Source organism: Coturnix japonica, chromosome 15 (assembly GCF_001577835.2).
Source record: "Coturnix japonica isolate 7356 chromosome 15, Coturnix japonica 2.1, whole genome shotgun sequence".
NCBI classification, from domain to species: domain Eukaryota; kingdom Metazoa; phylum Chordata; class Aves; order Galliformes; family Phasianidae; genus Coturnix; species Coturnix japonica.
Window position 1 is genome coordinate 8,334,647 of NC_029530.1, and position 23,861 is coordinate 8,358,507.

At 50.0% G+C, this 23,861-nt stretch overlaps 1 protein-coding gene across 6 annotated transcripts in view; it reads left to right on the forward strand.

Annotated features, from left to right (window-relative positions):
* Positions 1-23,861, forward strand: part of PXN (paxillin) — a 38,028-nt gene that overhangs the window by 7,568 nt on the left and 6,599 nt on the right. The window contains exons 1-9 of one of the 6 annotated variants that reach the window (XM_032447888.1): positions 3,220-3,244; positions 12,292-12,518; positions 12,967-13,082; positions 15,123-15,262; positions 15,625-15,826; positions 16,116-16,251; positions 20,236-21,273; positions 22,051-22,317; positions 22,995-23,387. In XM_032447888.1, coding sequence (XP_032303779.1) covers positions 15,163-15,262; positions 15,625-15,826; positions 16,116-16,251; positions 20,236-21,273; positions 22,051-22,317; positions 22,995-23,387 — 2,136 coding nt within the window. In that variant the 5' untranslated portion in view covers positions 3,220-3,244; positions 12,292-12,518; positions 12,967-13,082; positions 15,123-15,162. Of the gene's footprint in view, positions 1-3,219; positions 3,245-4,299; positions 4,428-10,517; positions 10,689-11,360; positions 11,551-12,291; positions 12,519-12,966; positions 13,083-15,122; positions 15,263-15,624; positions 15,827-16,115; positions 16,252-20,235; positions 21,274-22,050; positions 22,318-22,994; positions 23,388-23,861 lie in introns of those variants that run through there. The other 5 variants (XM_032447887.1, XM_015877957.2, XM_015877956.1 and 2 more) reach the window with 5 other exon arrangements.

Sequence of the window (23,861 nt, forward strand, 5' to 3'; positions counted from 1 at the left end):
CTTCTACCTCCCAAAATCTTTCTTCTCCGTTTCCATCATTATTTAATCGTGGTCTTCTGTGGTCACGAGTTCTGTTATGAGCAAAGCAGCCTTCAGTTGTCAGAGTGAGGTGCTCCAATGCAGAGCACTGCGATGGAGATGCTGATACATGTTTGTTCCCTTTATTAATACTGCTTCTGGAGTGCTGTACTCTGTGGGCTTCTCTTGGAGACAGACTTCCAAAGGTGCCGCTTACCTGCTCTGTATTTGGTTCACCTTTAGGTTTAAAGCTTTAGGTTAAAGCTTCCTACCTGTTGTAGCCATAAGCAGCACAAAGACCTACGTGTCTGAAAGATGCTGCACGCTGTGTCGTCGTTTCCCCCTGCCCTGTTTGTGCTGTTTGCATGGTGCTGCTGGCAGTGCTTCGTGTAGCTCTGTTCCAGGTGATGACTTAACACGTGTTGGCCTGGACAGAGCTCACCACTGCTTCCAAGTGTGCTCCTGCTCAGTTGCAGTCAACCCTTCCAGAAACCACAGCTTCCTAACTAGAAGGATCCACCATTTTGAGCGTGTTTCCTTTACACTGGAAAAGCCCTTTGAGATCTCATTAGGTACCCGCAGTGTCTGAGATGTGCTGGGACCTCCTTTCTCCATGCAGGTGTTAGGTTTTGCAGTGTGATGCACCTTAAGGGCAGGTTCACATTTGTTGCACTTTGCTTGCATTTACACTCTTCAGAGCTATACTTGTTAACTACTAGCAAGTTGCTATGGTGGAATAAGCCCTGGTGAGCTGCTGTCTTCCAGGTTTGCATGATGGCATCCCTCAGGTTGGGACTGTCTCCATGAGGCTGTACTGAACATTGTGGCAGTGCCTCTTTAGCGTGCTGCCCTGTGCTGCTGATTCCTGCTTGATAGCCAGAGGGTTCTGTGTCTCACGGGCAGGATTTGTGCTTCTAATGCTTGTAATGAATTTGGAATTTGTACTAATATTTCTGTCCTTCATTTCATCATCTTTTATGGGTGTCTCAAGTTTTGTCATTGGCGTTTTGCCCGGAAGGGTCTATATTCAGATCTGTTCGTGCTGTTTGGATAGGATTTCCACTGTTTAAAAGATGCAGGCTTTTTTTCTTTCCTTAAGTTTCGTGTCTATTATTGCACCACCATGCAGATCTTCCATGTATTAGTTATAGGTCTGTGTGCCTTCCCGTACCTCTTACTTTTAATAAGGCAGATAATTAAGTCAGAATGTGCAAACTCCAACAGTGTTTTGTCTCTGGTTGAGTCCAAAGCCATTCTGTGTGCAGATGGGTGAGGTGATGGATAAGCCCTGCTGGGCTTCCATCTCCTGTGCCTTCTGCTGCCTCCTCTGCCAGGGGCCGTACCCCATCCTTTCTGTTAGGTGCTCTACTCACCTCACTTTTCTAACTCTGAAGGAACAATATCTTTTCTTTTTGGGTGGGGATTTGTATTCTGTTGAACTGGTTGGTGGAGGGGTCTTGTAAGAACTGGAGCTGAGAGAAGGAAGTGGCAGCGGCACACATCTGGAAGAGGGAGTAAAACCTCTCCATTTTTGGCAGTGGTGAGCTGTTAATTTGTCTTTCTGCATCTTGTGAAACTGTATCCTGAGCTCTGTGCTGCCCTGCTCCCCTGTAAGCCCCGATGTGACGTTTTCCATCCCCGGATGAGTAGAATCAGCAGTTCCAAGTTGTGACCTGCAAGTGGTAAGTGCTGTGCGGCTGTGTGAGGTGTCCTGTTAAATCCTCGCATTCACCAACGTCTCATTTCCACCTGGGGCCCCTGAAATTATAAGTGAAGGAGGGCTGGTGTGGCTCAAAGCTTTGGGAGCCACTGCTGTTCTGGCACAGCTCATGGCAATAGGCTCCTGCTTAGAAACCCCCCTGAAGAGAGATCTGCTCCTCATCAGTGCATGCTGCAGCTCGGTGCTGCCTACAGTTATGCAAATGCAGTCCACCCAGGTCTTAAAAAATGCCATTAAAATGCCTGTCCTCCTTTCAGTGGGCACATGGAGGTAGCAGCACTGTGTGACCGAGGGTTTTGGATCTGTGTGCTGCTCCAGCAGGAAGGCTCTGGTTCCTCAGATAGCTGCCTGCACTGAGCCCCCCTTCCTGCCGGCCTACGAGGGAGCTGGTATTTGGATCAGCCTTGGCCGTGGGAAGCTGTCCCTGTGGGGTGAGCTCAGTGCTGCTTGTTTGCTTTTCGGGAATAGTTTTTGTCAGCTCTGGCCATTTGCTGGTGCCTTTGTCTGGGACTTCCTGGAAGTGCCCGAGGAGCTGCGTGCTCTCAGGCTGAGATCAGGAATAGATCTTGCACAAGAAGAGCCGCGCTGGGAGGACAGTGTCAGAGGCTGTGCTTACCCTCCTTGGAGACCAAAGCTGTTTCCAATTTGGTGGTTGAGGGACCGAGGCAACCTAATTTGTGCAGATTGTTGCTTCTCTTATTCAGGGGGCCCTGAATACATCCTGTATGAACATCAGTTTGTTTGCTCTCTGGAGGAGAGGCTTCTGATGAAGACATGGTGGCAGGTGGGGTTTGTAGCAGGCAACAGAGTGAGGCTGAGAAATTCCAACTTAAGTATTCTTAGGACAGGCCTGAGAGGCACAGACTTTCTATTCTGATAGAACATGGACTTGCCATGCTAAATCGGGCTGCTTGCTGCTGTGGGTCAGCTCCACTCCTGCACGGCAGATGATTCTTCTCACTGTTGGGGACTTGTGAGTGTTGTGGTTTGTGGTCCCCGTCAGAGTTTGGGTGCTGTGGCTGCAGGCTTTGCTGCGAGTTGCAGCCTGTTGTATCAATGCCATGTGGAATTCTTGGAGCTTTGTGTTTAAGGTGTGGAGCTGTCAGCTGCCGTAACAGTAAAACCTGGCTGAAAACAGCCCCCACTTCTGCTGTGAGTGCTGTATCATGGGCAGCCGGACACCTGGGGGCTGCGGTACCTCCTCAGTGCCATCTGAATTACTGACAGCCATGAGCTGAAGCACTGAATTAAATCTGGTCGAGTCTCTGCAATACATAGAACACTTCCCAACTTCTCTTGTGCAATCTTCAGCTTCCCAGTTCAGAAAGCCAGAGCGCTGCCTTGTGCTCCTCACCAGCGTGTGAGCCATGGGGTGGGTTCTGCTGCTGTGTGACGGGATGTGCCGGGGCTGTGACTCACCAACTCTCTCCGTGCTTCTCCTGATTCTTCAGAAGACTGTTCATAGAACGGCAGAAGAATTTTTTGACTGAAGCTTGTCCATTTTTGGTAATTGTTTCCTGTTGTTTAGGATTCAGCTTGAGAGCGCAGTGAATCAAGAAGGGAAGGAACCACGCAAGCAGTTGTGTTCTCTGGTAGCTTCCCCCAGCTGTGCCACAGAGGAGTTGAGGTTTGAGCTGCTGTCGTCGTCCCAGTGAGATGGGGTGTGAGTTCAGCTTAAGGCTCCAGGCCTTAACACAGGGTGTTTTTTCCTGGGATGAGCTGAGGTTGCTGCTCAGGGCTGTAAATTTAAGTATAAGAGGTCTCTTTTCACTTCTAGTGCGGGGAAAAGTGTGCTATTTAAAAGTGGATGTGGTTTGTGACAGGAAGTGACTCCTCCTTCCCACCCTCCCTGGGACTTTCTGGCAATGAGAAATGAATAGGAGGTCTCACATTTGGGTGCGAGCAGGCTGAGAAAGCAGAGCTGGGGAGGTGGTGTTGGTGGGCTCAGGTGCTGCTCCCTGGAGGGGAGCGGAGCAGAGCAGACCTGAGCAGCCAGGTTAGGCTGCATCTATCCAGCCCCACTTCACTCTGACTGTCTTTGGATCTACACAACCATTGAGAGATTGTTGCTTCTGGTCTTTTTGTTGACAGTTTCCAAGAGTGATGGCTGCAGCTGCTGAGTGGGCTGAGGATAACTGGGAGAGCTGGAAAAGGCTGTCCTGTTTGGCTGCAGGGAGTTCCATTCCAGCCACACACAGGAAACAAAACCATGTTTCCTTCTGGATTTGTGTCCGATAATCTTCCAGCTCTCCTTACTCTCTCATGCACCAACTGCATCCCTTATGAAAGGAGATGATACTTAAGTTGCAGATCACTTCCAGTGTGAAAATGCTCAATAAACGTCTTCAGTGCATTGAAGATGATGTGAAACACCTCAGGAGTGTTCTGAGATAGCAGAAGGGTCATGAAGGTTTCTCTAGGGAGGTCAAAGGAAGACAGAATGACTGGGAGCGCTTCACTTCCCTCCACCTGAGCTGGGGTCTCATTTACTGTTTGAGAGCTAAATGGCAAAGCTTCTCTTCCAACAGGAAAATCTGCTGTGGTTCCTTCACACAGGACTGAGGGCCAGCGAACGCTGTGGGTTTGTGTGGTTTCATCCAGGAAACTGTGCTGACACGGATCTTCAAGGCGGTTGCTGTGTCTGTCAGCCTGCCTGCTGCACTGATGATCCCATGCCCTGTGGGTCCAGGTGAGGTGAGGTTACCTTCCTGCCAACCCTGGGTTGGAAGGGTTTCCCAGCCTGTGGCATCAGTGCTGCAAGAGGTGGTTGGGGCTGCTGCGTCCAGGCATGGAGCCATGAGTCCCTGGGGCTTCTGGTGCCTCCTGCAGGCAGCTGGCTGCCCTCAGCAGTGTCTGTGCCCTTAGAAGCCCTATTGCTGGCTGCACAGGAGCGGGATGCCCTTGTGATGCTGACAGGCTGGTTCCATCAGCACGCTAATGCTGCCCCATTGCCGAGGTTAGTGGGCAGCTGCATGGCACAGTGAAATGCTTCTGTTATTTGGTAGGAAGTGGTGTGGTGGGTTTCAGGAAGGATCTTGTGTTGACCTCTGTTTTCTCAGAACAAACACACGCTGCTCTCTCACCTCCGCCCCTCAGAAGGATCCCATAGCAGTGCAGACTCACTTAATGCCTTCTCTTGTAGCATGCTGAGTTGGCGTTTCTTCAGGGTTTTATGGGAGGGGGTTGGTTGTCTGTGTCAAAAGCCATTGCTTAAGCACTGTGGGACATGCTTGGTGTGAGCAGAGCTGCACCAGTCAGGCTGTATGCTGCATAGCCCTGCTGGAGCCCTGTGTCAGAGGTAGTGGTTGGTAGTGGTGAGGGCCATCTGAATTTGGGAGCAGCAGTTAGTCTGCTCCTTCTGCCCATTTCAGGCTGCATTTGCTGTGGTCTGCATTGGAGGCACGGGGTAATGACGGGAATGGGACAGGAGGATGGGGGGTTTCTTTCAGCTGGATGACGTTGGATTTCAGTTTGTGCTCTGGATAGTTTGGTACATGGAGGTGCAGCATTTCCTGCTTCAACCAGACTGTTTATTCTGTCCGTTTAGAGAAGGGCTGGATTTTGGCGTCACTCTCTTCAAAATGTTTTCTAGGAGCTGCTTTAGTCGCAGAGTGGCTGGGGATGGGCTTCCAAGAACCGGGTGAGTTTATCTAGAAGGAATAACTCTGCAGGGTGACGAGGCTGTGTTGGTGGGGAAGCGTCTGACTGTGGTGTCAGGGGCAGCGTGAGGCTGCACACCCTGCTGTAAGCTACAGCTACAGCCTGTGGGGCTTGGACTCATCCTCACACCCCAGATGTGCAGGGAGCCAACAGACAGCAACCCAAATAGTCGGACCACTTGCACAGCCCTGTGCTCGGGGAGGTGGCAGGGCATGTTGGCTGGCCACAAGCCCTGGGTCGGACTCTCCGCTGTGGGGCTCAGTGGTAGGGGCAGGAAGCCACAGCCACTGCTGCAGCTGATTGTCCAGACTGCACCTTGGCACGGTGTCTTTAACCACTACCAACAAATGTCTAATTAGAGCTGGCTGCGGGGGCTGCTGCCCTGGGTTTGGCTGTTTGGTTTGTCTCTGTTTTGGTTGTGGCATGGGTGGGATTCGTGGTGGCTGCCACCAGGTGTTCTGTCTGTCACAGTACGAGCTCTTGTTGAGCCTTGGGTGCTTCTGCCATCCCCCCTTACATCTAAGGGGAAACGTTAGCTACAGGGAACAGTGAAGCTTAGGGGATTTTCACCTGTTGCCCTCTGTTGGAGCTGCCCATGCCATGTGCTGATAGCAGTCCGGCTGTCCCTCTTACCCAGCGCTGTGTCTGTGAGCCCAGGCACAGCTTGCTCTGATACCTTGATGAGGAGCAATAAGTACCAGCCACTGACATACGTGACAAACAGCAGAGCGGTTTTTCAGCCGTGTCATTTGAATTTCCTCTGGGTGGGTCCCAGCAGTGGGAATTATAAATCCTGGTGGCTGCTTGGTGCAGGCAGCCCTGCAGTTGTTAGGGCTGGTAAAGGACTTACCTCCCGTGCCTTGGATTTTTCTGTCTTAAATAACAATTTGACCCTGCTTGACAGGAGAGCTGAGGGCGGCTGCGTGTCCTGGATGCTCACCACCCTGTGTTAGGGTTGTGCTTGGGAGAACTTCACAATGACTCCTTCCAAAAATGATTTGGAGAGTAAGGCAGCCTGCTTCCCGTGCTTTCTATTGATGTGAGTTAGTGAAAACCAGGGTATTAAGAGCATCTCTGTGCACATCCAGTTCTTCAGGTCTCATTCTGAACGTAGTCTTGGATTTTATTGCTCTTTCAGCTTCTGATCCTTATTTTTCATTTAAAAACGTTAGGATATAACACAATAATAACCTGCCACTGCCTTTTTTACCTGGAAGTTAATGCCCATATTCACCTGTTCATGTTTGTCCAATTTCTTACAGTTCTCTTCTATTTCACTAAGTCACATTTACCATTGGAAAGGAGATGGCTGATAACAGTGCTGCTGTTCTGGGGCTCCCGCTGACGCCTGAATGCAGTGAGAAGTTGAGCAGCAAGGCTCCAGCAAGTCCTTGGGATGCAGCTTTGAGCACTGCACATGTTTCTTCTGAAAGGCCATTGAACAGGATAAATATACCCAAGCTCCCCATTCCTTTGCAGTTACTCACAATGTAAATCTGTCTTGCCAGGGGTTGGGTTACTGCCCTGAGCTGTCTCCCTGTACGCGAGCTGGATTTGCTGGAGCTGAGAGAGGGAAGACTCACTTGACCCTAAGGAGATTTTTCACCTTTGGATTCCAGGATTTAGCAGAAAAGGCTGCTTGGATGAATGTGGGAGCTCAGGGTTTGGTTCTGAAGGTGCAGTTCCCCTCATTCTCTTTAAGGCAACAGCAGAAATCTAGGACCCGAATTCAGCATCTTAAGCTACGAAGACAAAGTGGCTGGAGAATGGCTTGTCGTTCTGCACACGGGGATCTGCAGCTGGTCTTAGGCCAGGGGACACAACTAGGACACGTTGTCCATGTCCTCATTTACAACCAGTAATTACAGCTGTTTTGCTTTCTATTTCCATTTGCCAAGTCAGTGGCAAACCTGCTGCCTAACCCAGGAGAATGTGGTGTGGTTCTGGTTGTGTGGGCAGGAATGGCAGAGGTGCAGCCACCTACAGTGCGCTGTGCTGGGTGAAGTGCTGCAGCATGTGCTCACACATCTCACCCCAAGGTCCTGGTGTGCCTGGGCTGTCAGGGACACGTGGCAGGGTGATGCTGGGAGGTGGGACTAAATCTGAATGCTGCAGCATGTGGTGGCCAGGTGAGGAATCCCATCTCTAGCACTGCTTGCTTTCCAGATGTCTCTTGTTTGAAGCAGAGCTGCAGGCAGTGTGTGGTTTGATGGGTGTACATAAGTGGCTTTCAGCTGCTGAAGGTGGAAGGCTGATATGTGGAGCACTTGAAGCATCTTGCCTCAACTGCATGTCCATTTCCTTCCCAGCAGATAGGATGAAGAAAATATGACCACAACCTTTTGATCTGCTTGTTGTACTGGTGATGCTCCAGTGTGTTGTGTCAGCACGGCGCAATGGCTCATCTTCAGCCATAAACTCCACGTGGAAAGCCCAGGTGGTTTTCTCTCTTCTGGCACTAATACTGGCATCTTTGTGCTGAGGTTCCTGTGTTTCCAGCCCTCTGAGCCTGAAGTCGTGCTGGACACTCGGTACAGAAGGCTTGTCTTTAATAGGCAAAAGCAAACTTACCTATTGCTGATGGGCAGGAAGGGATTTGTCAGTGCCTTGTTATGCACCGGTTTGTTCTGCTTTGCTGTGCCCCCTCAGTCTGGGAGCATTTCTGATGTGCATGGAAGACACAGGGAGGGGGAAGGCCCCAGCAGCATGCTTTGCACATAGGAAGATGCACATCAATATCTTCTCACCACCTCGCTATCTATTAGGCAGGGCTGAGCACAGCTCAGATTTATAGAGAAGGGAGTTACTGTGTTCATCACTACAAAGGGTCCCCTGTTAGCCATCAGCTCTCTGCCTTGGGGCTGTGCTGTGACCCCAGGTGGGCATCACTGCTCTGTATCAGCTGAAACCCAGGAATGTTCCCTGGGGCTGCACGTGGTTCAGAGCAATCAGAGCACAGCAAGTGCTGACACGCAGGGGTGGTGCAGGATCCTGTGCTGGGAGTGCATGAGGTGTGCACAACAGGGACATGTGGGTGCTCTGGAGATGAGTGCCCTTCTCAGTGCAGCTTGAACTGGTGAATGGGGCTTCCCCTAAGGCACTGCCCTGCTCTTTCATCTTGCTGCTCGTCTTGGTGCGAGGGTTTTCTCTGGAGAGTTCAGTGCACTGGACATCAGGCAGCTTTCCATCCATCCTCTAACTTTGCAGAGCATGTTGTGCTGCATTTTCATTCCCAGGCTGAGGGATGGGGGCTGGCAGCAGTGCAGCTGGTGTTAGGAGCCACTCATCTGTACCTAATGCATCTGCAGAGCTGTGTGTGGGAGCAGAAGGCCAGGATCCCAAGAACCCTATAGATAATAATGACTTTTCTTGCACAAGGGAGAGCCAAACGTGCCCAGACCTCTAGAAGCATCACAGTGCTGTTTAGTAGTAAATTATCAGCCATGATATCACTCTTTAACTGTCTCGCCTCCCCAGGAAACAGCATCGAAATGTCACTTCAAGGTGAGTGCAGCTGTCCTCCCACAGCAGGCAGGATGTGGGCTGGGCAGCCCTCTGGCTGGACTGTGATTTCCCTTGTGTATGCGAGCTCTGGGTCCTGCGGTGGAGAGAAGAACACTCTTCTTCTGTGCCCCTCCCATATCTGCAGGGTGCTGTGCTGAGCAGTACCAAGGTATGGTGCACCCTGGGGTGCCTTGTGTGCAGCACACGATGAGCTGGAGCTTTGTGGCTCTGCTGGTAATGACCGTCCCTTGCTCTTTCACGCCCCACTCCGCAGCACAGGAGAGCTGACAGAAGGCTTCAGTGTGACCAAGGCTGTAGGTGACCAGGTGAGGTGCATCAGTGCCAAGCCAGCTGCTGCCACCCGAGGTCCCAGCTCCATCCTTACAGGCTGCGTGGTGCCCTCTGACCGCTGTATCTCTCCATTCAGGTGTGCCCTGTGGGCTGTGTGGCACTGAGTGGCTGATGGACGCCTCCTGCAGCCCTGTGCCGCAGAGTCGCCTTGGGAAGGAGCACTTCATTAGCTGAGAAATCAATAGAGCCTTTAATATTTCTGTTTGAGAATTGAGTATTTCTATTTGTGGAGCAGTCGCTGCAGTGGCAGCGCTGCACAAGGCACAGCACCTTTCTTACAGTCATCGAGTTAGTGCTGTCTGGTCCCTTTTGTGAAAGAAAGATTGGGAGCAGCAGCTCTTTGTTTTTTTTCCCATCAGTAAAACTACCTTCTTTGCTCCTTCCCTCACCTTATGTTATGTTCTGCTCATTGGAATTGGTCCAGAAGAGGGCACGTATGGCTGGAAACAGAAATGGGGATGAATGTGGGTGGGGAAGAGCTTCCTTCCATGGTGGCAGTGAGCTCAGGGAGGAGCAACCCGGCTCCGGGCACATCAGGCAGGTGGGCACAGGGAGAAAGGCTTTGCAGAGTATGGAGTTGAGTGATTAAGGTGAGGGATCCTGTGCCGCAGGGGAAGCCAGGAGTGCATGCATTCCTGAAGCTGCCGTGGCATCAGCTGGGAAGTTGAGTTCAGTTGCAGTAACCCTCCAACTGCGTGATTCCTCTCCAGCCTTTTTCTCCTCCCTCTGCTTCCTGTTCCTCAGTTCTACCTTGTTTGCTCAAGTCAGGAAAGGGGGAGGGAATGGGGGAAGTTAATCATTAAACTGCAATGTCTCCTTAACTCCTTCGCAGCCTGAGAGCAGAGTGCTCGTGGCATTGCCAGACCCCTCTTCTGCAGACCTGCTGGAATGAACCACTGCATTAACCAAGCTCCCTTCTGTGCCATTAGTAACAGAGAGCTGCATTTCAGCCAAGGAACCATTGAGCAGAGGGTGCTGAGCTGTGTGCTGAGATGGTTACATCAGTGTGTCCTGCAGGGTGGGCTGGGGGCAGAGGGTGGAAAAATCACTTGGGTCCCCATATGGGGCTGGACAATACAACCGCATGAGATTTTTACTTCCTGGTGGAGTTGGATTTGCTTTTGTCATTGGTGGGGAGAAGCACAAGCCACTCCTTCTTGGGTAGCACTTCTCTTGGTTGTGTGCACAAAACCTCCAGCCACTGGACCAGGCTGACAGAACTGCAGCTCTTCAGCGTTCTCCTGAGGTATGGCTGTGCCTTCCGCTCTGGAATCCACCAGCTGTTCTTCAGCTTAACAAGAAGCTCAAGCTCACTGTCTCCCAGCTGCAGCCAGCTGTATCCCTTTGGAGAGTCTGCTCCTGGGCTATTTTGGTCCCCTGGGGAAGATGCCTTTGGTTTAAATGGCTTTGGAGCATCTTTCTGGCTAAATGAAAGGTGCGTGGAGTTAATTGAACTCAGGATTTAATTTGCTAATAGGGAGTTTGTTATCTGCAAGCAGAACTGCTCTTTTTTTTTTGCTGTTCTCTTATGATGCTTTGCTTTGTGGAAGAGTTGAATATAAAAGCAGCACCTTCCTGTCTTGTAATGCGATGATGCTGTCCTCCATCTGACCCTTTAATATATTTTTGGAGGCTTGCTAAGTGCCTTGGCTGCACTGAGGAAGTGGCTTTGGGCTGACGGGTGCCAGCCCCTGGGAGCTGGTGGGCAGCCATTAGGGTGAGCTGGTTCAGCTCCTGCTCTGCTGCCTCCTGGTCACTTCAGCTCCCTGCCACCCTGCCTGCAGGAGCCTGCTGGGTCCCTCAGCCCCACAGTCTGGGAGCTGAGCTCCATGTCGTGCATGGGGGAAGGGCAGCTCCTGCTCACCGAGGCTGCTCTGACAGCTGGGTCTGTGTGTGGGGCCTCTCCTCCAGGTTTGCCCAAGTCGTGTCGCTGGTGTCTGGCTGAGCTCCACATCGCCGCAGGGTCCTACCAGGTATGAGCTGATGCTCTTGTCATGGAGAGCGCTGCTGTCCCCAGCAGCCCGGCTCCTCTCTAATGGCCTTAAAGAGTGTGTGCTTGAGCTCTCTGGAGAGCTGGGCAGGCGGCCAGTGAGGCTTTCTGTTGGACTGCGTGCAGTGCAGGCCTGCAGTTGTTCACAGGAGTTTCCCCCACCCTGGGCTGCAGCCGGCTCAGCGGGGTGGGATCGCAGGACAGAAGACCCGGCAAGCTGGGATTTGTCTGTGAGTCACAGCAGAGCAGCGCAGGGCTTGGAATGGGCCGAGGGTAGTTCGCAGGAGGAAATCCAGAAAGGCAAAAGGTGGGTTTTCTCCACTTGCTGTTAAGGGAGTGTTTTTCCTGCTTTAAGATCTGGGAGGTTCTAACCTTATGGCAATGGGTTCCTCTGCCTGGCACGAGTGGAAGTTTTTTCTTCTCTTCAGGAATCTGTGAGCTGGCTCCGCCCAGCAAACTAATTGCTTCCAGGGGGAGAAATTGCATTTACCTGGCATGCTCTGGAAACTCATTAACTGTGTGATATGTGCAGAGTATTCTTAGGAAAGCTGAAGCACATCTTCCTTGTGCCGCGGTGATGGACTCATTTGAAAGCTGCACGCTTCCTGCAGTGCATTCAGCTCTGGAGAAATCCCCTCCCAAGATCTTGTTTCCTGCAAAAAGCAGCGCCTGCGGCCACGTTAAATGACTCCATGATGATGTGGGGCCTGTAATTAGGCTGTGTCAATATCCTGTTGCAAGTCCATCTCTAGGCAGGTTTCTCCTAGGCTGCTCTTCTGCAAAGCGCACGCTGTGCGACTGCAGGTCGCAGTGATTGCGTGGTTTTCCAGTTAAGACAAGGATCAGAGGTAGGCACGGTTCTTCTGAGTGCTGTGATACCTCTGAACCTTTTCTTTGTACTGGAAGTCCGAGGTGCAGCAGCATCTCACAGTGCGTTTGGTTGATCACCTGAAGACTCTCTGATGTAGATCTTGTGAATGAGGCAGAAGCAGCTGCCATCCTGGATTTCACAGTACTGAGTGCTTTAATTTCCTTTCTGTTCCTTCAGACGCCTTACTGGCGGACCTGGAATCCACCACCTCGCATATCTCTAAGCGACCGGTGTTTCTAACAGAGGAAACGCCTTACTCATACCCAACTGGAAACCACACGTACCAGGAGATTGCTGTGCCACCACCGGTGCCCCCGCCGCCTTCCAGCGAGGCCCTGAATGGGACTGTGATTGACCCCTTGGACCAGTGGCAGCCCAACGTATCCAGATACGCCCACCAGCAAGTAAGTGGGCATGTGCTGATGGAGGTGGGGAGAGTGTGTGCTTGGTTTGTTGGGACTAGCTGAGGGGAGGAAACAGCAAGAAGGGGGATGACTTTGGCTAAAAACAGACTGGGGCAATGAGGGGAGGTCAGAGCAGATAGCAGAAAAGAATTCAAAACCCATCGTTATTGCTCCAGCAAAGTGGGAGTGTGATGGAATTAGGGTTAGTCATCTGTCCTGTAGCCTGTAGGAAGCAGGATGGGGGTTTCCAGCTCAGGTCTGCGACTCATTGGCAAATCTGAGGCAAGTGGAAAACAGTTGTTCCTGGTGTAGGTCATCTGATGGGGGCTGGTGGGCTGTGTAACAGCTTTTTGCTGCTGTGCTTTCTCTAGCAGTATGTTGGGTTGCAATACACTGTGTGTATTCTTGTTGCGTTCCCTGTTTTTCAATGCAAATTTTGTTTCCACAGCCTCAGTCCCAGTCTCCAATATACAGCTCTAGTGCCAAAAGCTCCAGCACCTCTGTTCCTAGAGACGGGCTCAGCTCCCCTTCTCCCCGTGCCAGTGAGGAGGAACACGTCTACAGGTACCTTGTCCCTGCTAAGAGAGAAGCCTGACTCACAGCTTGAGCCTGCTGTGGCTCAGGCTGTCTTCTGAAACTAGAAACAAACACTGTGCTTCCTGTATATTTTCTGTTGCTCTGTGTTGGTTTATGTTACTCATTTGTAAGAGACTGCTGCTCTGCCTTTTATATTCACTTAAAGACTCGGGCCTTCAGCTTGCTCAGCTATGGAAGAAGTTTGAGGATCACGGAATCACAGAATTGTAGGGGTTGGAAGGGATCTCTAGAGATCATTGAGTCCAACCCCCCTGTCAAAGCAGGCTCCCCACACCACGTAATCACCACGTAGGATCCATCAGGCAGGACTGGATCTGGGTTGTGCTGAGGGGTCCATTCCAGAGACTGGTGACAAATCCGTCCCCCCTGTTAACCAGCCCCACTCAGCTCTTTTGGAGGTGTGTGGTCTTTGAGTCAGTTGTCTCAAGGAATGCAGTAACCATCACCTAGCAGGGTGTGTGTTTGTTTGGATTTTCATGTATATTTAAATTTCTTCCTGAGGGCTTCAAAGCTTCTCTGTCAGTACTTCTGACATTACCAGTTACTAATTGTGTTATACTCACTGACAGCTGTTCTTGCACTGAGCGGTTGCAGGGATGGTCTATATGGTGAGACGGACCTTCCTGCTGACATGGGGATGAGAGAGGAAGAAGCTGCCATAGCTCCACCTCTGATGGCCCTGTGTGATGCCCTCTGTCCTGGGTACCTTCTTACAGTGTGGAGGAGAGTATTGCTCTCCTGCCATGTTCTGACTATGCCCAACTCTTCATACTGGGCTGAAAGCTGCCCGCAACCAGAACTACTACAGGGTAGAACCAGACGTATCCAGAGATGGCTCAATGGAGGCAGTAATTGAGATTTTTCAGAGGGCTGCATGCAATTAGTACAAAATCAAGATAATTAGGGCCTTGAATCCTCCTGTAAGGGAGTCTGGCATGGTCTGGTTCTTGTGTGAGTTGGAGCTCGTGTGCTCGGGCCAGGATGAAGTATGCCCTTCTCAGATTGCATTTGTGGACTTTGTTTTCAATCTGAAGAGTAAGACAATAACTACCTTTATGAAGTTTCGTAATTGTCACTAGTGCTATAGGTCTGACAGTGCTAAACCTGCTGCGTATTAACTTTCTGAGCTGGATGTGGGCACAGGATAAATTCCCAGTTTGGATTTGGGAAGTATCTTTGATCAAATAAGAACCTCTAAAGCATTAGAAGTTATTTGTCTGTTAATAAAACTAGGAGAAAATTTCCCTGCTATTGACAGTGGGTAGATTGTTGTTAGTGTAGTTACTGTCCAGGTCACTGCACTGCTACTGTTTTGCTTTGAAACTCCTTGCAGTTGAGCATGGCTAAATGGGATCTCTCTTGGAGCATAAGCTGTAACTTACAGGCGGTGTTTTATATATATGTGTATGTAGGTAGACCTCTGTGGAGTCTTGTGTATTGAACATCATAGAAAATGCTTTCAGATTACTTTATTGTAACTTGATTAGAATTCTCCAAAGGTTTGAGGACTTGAAAAGGGACCTCTTGGCAGCCTTTTGCAGGACACACAACCTACTGTTTTCAGTAGCTTTGGTAGCTTGAGTTTTGTACTTCGCCTTCTCTCCAGCCTGTGCTGGCCCTGCGTCCCCTTGCTCCAGAGGAGAGGTTTTTGTTGCTCGGTGTGCTGTCAGCAGAAACAGGCCTTTTTCCTTTATGCCAGCTAATGGTTCTGCTGCTGTTCTGTGCATCTTGGATCTGTAGGCAGTTAACTCTTCGCTGTAGAACAGTGCAGAACAGAGTCCTAAGATCTGAGCCCCTGTCTATCAGTGCTGTTTCTTTGTAACTTACAAGTAAAGATGTGGCTAAACAGCAGCTGTGGTGACAGACACAAAGCACACAGCTTTCCCCACAGAGCTAAAAGCCTCAGCCTAAAAAGAATACAGTACCTGTATGAACTCAGTATAAGTTTCCCTCCATCATTCTGTTGTGTCTCAAAGCAGAAGATTTACACTTCCCTTTAATTTCCAGCTTCCCAAACAAGCAGAAGTCTGCAGAACCGTCTCCCACAATGACCAGCACCTCCCTGGGCAGCAACCTCTCGGAACTGGACAGGCTTCTCCTGGAACTGAATGCTGTTCAACATAATCCCCCCAGTGGTTTCCCAGCAGGTAAGGACTAGCAAGACATTTGGTGTTAGTGAATAGCTTATTTCCCAAAGTAGCAGCCTGCTTCTTCCTTCCAACGTCTGTGCAGAGGGAGGTGACACCAGCCCTGAACAAGGATTCCTTTAGTGGGTGGGATCTCTTGAGGTTCTGCACCCTACTCAGTGCTGGTCTAGCTTTAAAAATGACTCTTAACTTCACAGTTTAAAAGCTGGATTATGTTGTTTAGGCCCTTGTACTCTAAGGTCTAACCATCCTCAAAGATGGTGATTCCAACAGGGTTTCTGGGCAGCATGTTGCTCTTTTCTTTAATTTGCATATATAAATGGGCCTGTGTGTCTGAACAACTCTGCTCCTCTGTTCTAAAGATGAAGTCAGCAGAAGCCCATCACTGCCCAACGTGGCTGGACCTCACTATGTCATCCCAGAGAGCAGCAGCTCTGCAGGAGGGAAGGCTGCACCCCCTACAAAAGAAAAACCAAAGCGAAATGGTGGGCGTGGGATTGAAGATGTGCGTCCCAGTGTGGAGAGCCTGCTGGATGAGCTGGAGAGCTCTGTGCCAAGCCCAGTGTAAGTAGTGTTTCAATGGGTGCGGTGGGGTTGGACAGGCTGTTATGGGAATTGGGAGAGTAGTGGAGGGGCAGACGTTGTGGGACAGTGGCAGACAGATGTGCTTTGGCTGCAGGGTGGGAAGTCAAGGAGGCACTTGAAGATGCTGATGCTCTTCTGCAGAAGAGCAGTGCTGATGACACTTGCCATGCTGTGCTTGTTTAGTGGGGCCAGTGAGACTTTCAGCCTAGGAGCTCTCCCCCGAGCCCAGATGCACTCCTTAAAAATAAATGTATTTTATTTTTGTCAGCCCTGCAATCACTGTGAGCCAAGGGGAGGTGAGCAGCCCCCAGCGTGTCACCGCCAGTCAGCAGCAGACCCGTATCTCTGCTTCTTCAGCTACACGAGAACTGGATGAGCTGATGGCGTCCCTCTCTGACTTTAAGGTGCTTTATCTTGACACCTTGCACCTCATCTCGTCCCTTCCCATGCCCAGGCTCTTGCATGTTGGCCACATCTGCTGACCTTATCTGATTTCCTGAATGTCTGCTTTACCTCTCACCCTGCGGAACTTCCTTTGGTATTTGTGCTGCTGTAGGTTCTTGACTGCGATAATTTCCCATTGCTGGTGTGGGTAAGGGAGTTCTGGGGTCAGTTTTTTCCATCCATTGTGCAGTTTGTCTGCATTTGGCAAAGATAATGAGCTTAGTTACTGCTCAGTGCAGGGTGAATTATTTTGCTGTGCTGCAACTGAACAGAAGTAAGGGATCATCAGTCTGCTCTATGACAGAGGCCAGGCTCTTCTGTTCCGTGGGCTGAGCCTCCACTGCAGTGTGCCTATACTTTGTGCTTCCCTGAGAAGGGCATTAGGGGCTTAAAGGCGTGTGGTATGAGCATTGAAACCATTGCATCGAGCAGATGAAAACTTCGAGGGTTTCAATTTTAAAACAATATCACCTACTCACTTCCAAATAGGATTAAAGACTGAGCTTGTGCAGGTGAAGGATGGCAAATGCTGTTCAGGATCTCGTTTGCAAATCAGTGTATTATATTGGAAGAGAGCTGCTGCTGCTGCTTCAGTCCCAAGTGGCACACAAAAAGATTCTTATAATAGAAGAAGCAGAGGATTAACTTGCCAGTGGAGCACCAGGCACCTGCTCTGTGTGCCTAGATAACTTACAGATGCACACGTTTCTGTTCAGATAGGTGTACTATCCTTTCTACACTAGGTGGTTAACTATGGAGTTTATTTTCATGGTTCATCTACCCACAGTCATGGCAATATAACTTTCCTCTCTCTACTTTCAGCTGGTTTGCTTGTAGCATTGCTGAATTATTCTTTTGTATTTGTTCTGAGAGAGGTGGAGAAGCAAATATCTAATATGTTGTCATTATTGGGTGTGCCTTTCTTACATACACGTGCAAGTCTGCTTTGTAATGCTATGGAAGTTCCAAACTATCTTATTTTTTCCTCTTGCTTGCGCTAACCTCCATCTCCTGCTGTGAGTTTGGTCCCAAGGCGGTCAGAGCTGAGAAGATGTAGACAGCTGAGAAGCCAGCAGTGAGCCTGTGTGCTCCTTGGGACTTTGCTTGCCCTGTACTTATTGGCTTTAATTCAAGTCTCCAGTCTGTGACTCACATACTTGATTTTGAGACTCAAGGAGCTGCTCGCTGTTTTCTCTGGACTTAATTTAGTATGTATTTAGTCACTGCAAATAGTGCTGCCTTACTGGTGCTTTTCTTTTTCCATATTAGGTCCTAGGGCAGAGAGCAGGCTATCAGCGAGTATCTGTTCCATGCAGCTCAAAAACTGTGCTCTTGTGAAGCTGGAGAGAGTTCCCACCTGTGCTGCTGGCAGCGTACCCTGCCTTGCTGCTTCTGTGCACTGTAGGTGCCAGGGCCTCCTGCTGCTTTATCAGGGCTCAGAAAACAAGCTCAGGGTGTGGTTGCTGCCACCAGCCTTTGCTCCTAGGTGAGCTTTGGCAGCAGGGGACGTCCTCACCCAACACACGCCTTTGTGTTTTACGCAACTCCAATGGTAGCTGCCTGAATGAGGCTACGTGCTTTCTGTAACACTGCCTTCCTTCCTGGCTTCTTGTCTGCTTGAGCTCTAAAAGCAACCTGAAATGCAACAAGATCTCAAGATCTGTAAATGCAGCGTTAGGATTTTTGAAAGGCATTGAGCCCATCTGTCTTAAGTGTTGTTCCCTGCAGAACCAGCAGCACGATTTCTGTAATAGTTTCTCTTTGGTTATTATTGACACTGGCTGTTTTTGAGCAGCTACTTTAATTTTTCCCATTCTTCATTTTCCTCTCAGTCCTTTTTCTTTGTTTTTACCTCCCCTATTTCTGTCAATGGGGGGTGCTGACTTCCCTGTAGAAATGATCTGGGGGGGAGAAGTGGGGTCTTTGCCAAAGGTGAAAACGAAAAGGCTGTCATTCACATGCCAGACTTGTATGTGGTTGCAAGAAATAGGGCAGGGAAACGAGGGGCAGCATGTAATTACCTGCAGTTGGTAGTTGGTACAACTGCAGGCCCCAGAGGATGGTATTGGAAGAGGTGGCAGCTCCAGCGTTTCGCTCCTATCATACCCTGGAGTAACAGGTGCTATTACAGACCGATACATTACCCTTCTATCATCTTTTGCTCACCTTTAATGAGTTGCTCATTCTTTTTGCTTACAAAATCCGTCTGATTTTGGTTATCGAGCTCATCAGCAGGCACTGAGATTACTTAATACACTTGGTTTTTCAGCCTCTGAGATCTCTGTGTAACGTGATGCTGGCTCGCTGTGCATTGTGCTGCTGGGGTTTAACTGTTATGGTGCTGATTTGTATTTAGTCATTGCTCGTCATTTGGAGTGAGTGTGTTTTCTGTATGCTGAGAATATTTGCTTCTGAGCAAAATGACAGCCTTGCCTTGCACAAAGTCTGGAAACTTTGTGCAACTATACTATATACTTTGTGAACTATAGTATAACACCCATTTACCTGTACAAGTACATCCACGTTAGGCAAAATACAGGGAGGGCAATATGAGGAAATTCCCTTGTTACTTTAATTAATGCACTTGCTGGTTCTTTTCATCTTGCTTCGCTTCTGGAAATGAGGAGCAACCTGTGATTAATTGCAGTCCCCTGTGGCTTTCTAAGATGCCTCTCCACAGCACTACCTGGGGACTTCACCAGTGTGTGTCTGCTGGCTCCTGACCCCTTGGCATGGGTGCATGTTAGGTGGCCACCTGAAGGTATCTGTCTCTTCCAACTATTGGCAGATTTTGTTTGTATTCTGGTTAATTTTTGCCTCTTATTCCTGACCAGTCTCCATACAGGTAAGTAAAGACTGAGCTGTTGCTACGTTGGGATGTGAGCATCTAACTTCTTAAAGCTTTTCAGAAAACCCAGTGAAGAATCAGAGCGTGTCTCGATATCTGTTGGATCTGGAGATCTTTGGATAGGTTTTTAAAACCCACAGGGCTCTGCATTGGCCTGGGGCTGACCTACAGTGTGAGCCTGGCTAAGGCAATGTTCCCATTTTCTCTCTGAGAAAAAGGTGTAATGCCAGTTTGTCTCCTAAGGCTCAGCCAGGAGCCATTGAGAACAGGAAAAGGAGGATCCCTGGTTCGTGTTTTCTTTTAAACACTCTTTGAGCCGAGAACTGACAACTCAGTATCAGTCACTCTTGTTAGGGTGTATTTTGGCTTAAAATGAAAACTGATCTTGTTACAATTGAAATGTGGATGTTGTGACCGAAGTAGCAGAGGTTCATCTGGCAATGTGAGCAAAGCTTACAAGGGCGTGGAATGTCTGGCAAATGTGTTGAGGTTCAATGTGTGTCACATCCAAGGTGAGACTGATGTTGTGAGCGGAACAAAGGCCATGTCATGCTTTTGTTGTGCGTACCCTGAAGCTTTGTTTTCTCTGCTGTGAACTGGGGCACCTGGAGCACATTGTTGGTGTATCGAGAAGAAAATGACATGATTTGTTCTACTCATCCATTGCTCTTTTTTTCAGCTTTGAAATACAGGATGTTCATAGCGGAGCGTGAGCTGCTAATGTGACCTTTGCTCACAGTGCAGACATTCCTGGGCTTGTAGCTGATTTCCTGGCAGCTGCTGCGTGCCCCCATCGCAGCTGCAGGTGAACACACGAGGTGTTACGTAAGAGGGTGGCAGAGAAAAAGGATCTTGATGGCTGTAGATCTTCGTATCCTGTGGTTGTGTGCAAAGATGAGCACGGTGTCACATTGGTTCTCCTCTTTGCTCCCCTTTTCTCATTCCTTTTTCTCTGAAGGCTCAGGATCAGCATGGCTCCTGATTTGGAGATGACAATTGTTATGCTTTATACCATACTTCCTGTTTTTTTCTGCCCCCTGTTTCTTATTTCTTACCTTTCTTTTTTCTCCTCCTTTCTCCTGTCTCCTTTTTACAGACTATGTCTCTGATTCCTGAACCCTCCCTAGAGCCGGTTCCCGATTCAGCAGATGCAGACTCCAGCAGCATCCCTCCCAGTCTAACAGTGCTGCCCCCTTCCAAATGCCCTTCTGTCAGGCACAGCACAGACGTGGCAGTGCCAGCAGGTGCCCCCTCAGTTCTCTGCCCTGAGGAAGGCAGCAGCACTGTATTATGGCCTGCTTCAGGGCAGTGTGCCGCCCTTCCACGCGTACCCTCTTTGCCACAAATGGTCCCTGTGCCCCCTCCACGTGTCTCTTCTGTTTCTGCTACTCGTGGGGAGCAGTTGGCCTCTGCAAGTTCGGCGAGGCAGACTGGAAAGCCTGACTCTTCCAGGAAGACTTGCCAGGCTGTGCCGGCTCCCAGAGCCGAGCTTCTGTGTAGATCAGCTAAGGTGGAGGCACAGGGCTTAGAGCTGGCACAGGAGAGTGAGAAGAAGGAGCAGAGAAGTGACCCCAAACTCTCAAGCATCTCAATTTCAAACGCTGGAATAAGTGGCCGAGGGAAGGGGCAGGCAGCTAAAGAGTTGGATCAGCAGGGAGTGCTCCGGGATCATTCAGCCCTTCCTGCTCAAGGCAGAAGTGTGAAAGCAGCTGTAGCTGAGCGGTGGGCCCTGGAGCTGTCAGAGCATGTACCAGAAGTACACAAGAAGAGTGATGGCATTTTGAGTCCTGTGTGTGACCCTTCTGCTGTGGCCCTGGATCAGTGGGGTGTCTTCCCAGACACTGAAAAACAGCTGGGCTTCGTTGTGGAGCGAGAACAGGAGCTGAAGGCTGAAGTACCACCTGAAATCCAAGGAGGTGGCTGTCCTGACCTGGTCAAGAAGAGGCAGGGCAGAGAGAGAGCTCCCACGAAGGCAGGTACCACTAACATGAACAGAGCTGGAGGAGATGAGGAAAATGAGCGGATCGGAAGCTCTGCGGTTGCTCCGGAATCTCCTGAAAACACTTGGAAAGCTGAATGGGATTTGCCATGCCTCTCCAAGCCACCCATTGAAAGGATTTCTGCGTCGGGCCAGGCAGGCACTGAATGAATGTGGGAGGAGGATGAGTCGTAGTTAGGGCTGTCCTGACAGTGCACTAACGTTCTGCGTGTGGTGTGAGTGTGCCTGGGCTCACCCACACTAACAGCATGTGGTGTTGAGCAGTGTTACCGACAGCTGCATGTTATGGAGGCTTTAAGTCCTCTGCTTTGTCCTGTGGTCCGTTCTGCACGTTGGTCAGCAGCACAGAGCATGGCAGAGTGTAAGGACTGCCCAGGGAGATGGGGTTTTCTTCCTTAAATGGAATGAGGCAGACGCTTAGTCCATAAAGGCCTCTGAAAAGTTAAAGGGCTGATTCACTCCTCTGGAAGATGTTCCTCTGCCTTTTTAGGTCTTGTTGTTGGACCTGTTAGTGTTCCTTCCAGCTCTGGATGTACGCTTTGTGCACCGGACCAAGTCTTGTGCTTGTAAAGGGCAAACACTGCAAGTCTGCCGTGTTTCCTTGTGATGCTGAAGTTTCTTCCTTACTCAGTGGAATGGTTGTGCTGCACCTCGTATCTTGGCTTTCTGCTGGCTAATCTTTGCCTTCCTTTTCTGGATAGTTATTTCTGGCTGCAGTGGTTATCTTTACAGAGTTTTTCCTTGCACTGAGTCACTGTTCTGGACCGTGCCAAGAAGAATTTTGGCATTGTGGAATTAATGTCATCACTCTTCCTGCTTACATTTGTCACTAATGGCTTGAGTTTGTGCTGCTGCATCTTGAGGCTTGCTCTTACTCTGTTCTCTGCTGACACTATTGCCTTTCTCATCTAGATTAAGTCTTTAATCAAGAGGACAAAAGAAACCTCCAATGTGCATCCAATGAGTCGTGACCTCTCTCCAAGGCGTAAACTGGGCCCTGCAATATTTCACAAGACTGAGTCCCAGGATCGCTTGATTGAAGAGCTGCAGGACAGACTGGGGATTGCTAAACAGGAACAGGAGGAGCAGAAAAGCCAGGATGACTGGCTGACAGAGGGGGTCATTATCACTGCCCGACCCCAGGGGGAAGAGCAGAATGGTGGACAGCAAATAGAGAAGGTAGAAAGTGAGGGGGTGCTTCTACTTCTGGGAAACTGGAGCGTGTTCCTCTGTCTAGGCAGCATTTTGTGGAGGTGTATGTTAGGTGGCACCTTCAGCAACATGAAATGAAGAACTGACTGCTTCTACTCAGCCTCTTCTGACCTGAAAAGTAAACTGGCTCTCAGTTCCCAGTTCATGTTTGAGAACTGGAGTGATATCTGGAGGTGCTGGTAATGGTATCTGGGCAGCCTGCTGCTACTGCATATCAAATACCTGTGTGGGTGTTGTTTGAAGCCCCTTCTGGGATGCCTGTCAGAGAGGGATGCCTTGCCTTCCCCAGTACGTGCCTGTGCAGGAAGTTCTGGGTGTAAGATGGTGCTCATCCTTAGAGCTACACAGAGAAGCGAGTTCCCTTCTCTATTTTCCCTTCCCTTGGTTGTTTGCTACTTTCTTCCCCTTAGATAAAGATGGTAACCGCCACAGGCCTCTGTTCTTACCTGCTTTGCTTGGCTGTGGCAGTGAGGTTAATGCCAGTTGTGCTCTGATATGAACCAGGGAGGTTCAGAAGAGTAGGAGGGAAAGCACGAGGCAGCAGAGATCGTTATTTACTGGTCTGTGCTTCCAACCTTCCAGTTGCAGGAGGTGCTTGTTGGTTCCTCTTTGGATTTACTCACTTTTCTTCCCTGTCTTTCTAGGTGGTATTCCCTCCAGAATCCCCACACCCCCGAAGGAGAACAGTCTCTGTTTCAGCCTCTCCCCCACTCCAACCTTCCAATGAAGCTGTGAAGACAGTCCCTGCTAGTGCTTCTCCCTCTCATGTACCTCAGCTCCCGCTCCCAGCTCAGCCCTCCCATGCGCTGGCTACCTCAGCTCCATGTCCAGTCTCCTCCTATTCCTTCCGCTTGGCTCCCCAGCCGCTTTTCCAGTGGGAAGCTCCTGATGCTGATTATCGTGAGCTCTCTGTTGTGGGCACTCCTCCTCCTGAAGCTCTTAGGCACTCTTCTCCCCAGACCTGGACCCCTAGCACCAAGACAGTTGTTTCTGTTGGCTGTCAAACAGAAGATGAGGCTTTCTTCCCACGGATGCAGGCAGGATTCTCTTTTCTGCTTTCCTTTTTATTTAATTTTAACAGAGTCCAGTCTTTCCACTGCTGTCAGCTTGATAGCTCAGTTCAGGTAGAGGCCGGCTCTGAACCACTTAATGAAAGAGCAGAGCCATTAGTGGTATCAAATCGATGCCAGCTGTGCCCATCTAGCACTGCAGCCTACACGGCTGTGCACTAATCCGCTGAGATGCGGGTGCTTCCTGCCTGCCCTTTGTGCAGCAGGGGGGTTATGGATTGTTTCCCTCTGAGATGAAGAAGGTAGCTCTGAAACTCAGGTCTCAGCTCCCCCTGCCACCATCTCTCATCAGATGGGTGGAAGGATGGAAAAATGACAGTGAAATCTCAATCCTTGCTGTGCTTGCCCATGTGATGAGGTGTCCTGGCTGTGTTTGGAGGAGGAGCTGGTGCTTTGTGCCTCCTGTTGGGGTGGGGGCTGCAGCCCTGGGATGCTGGGAGG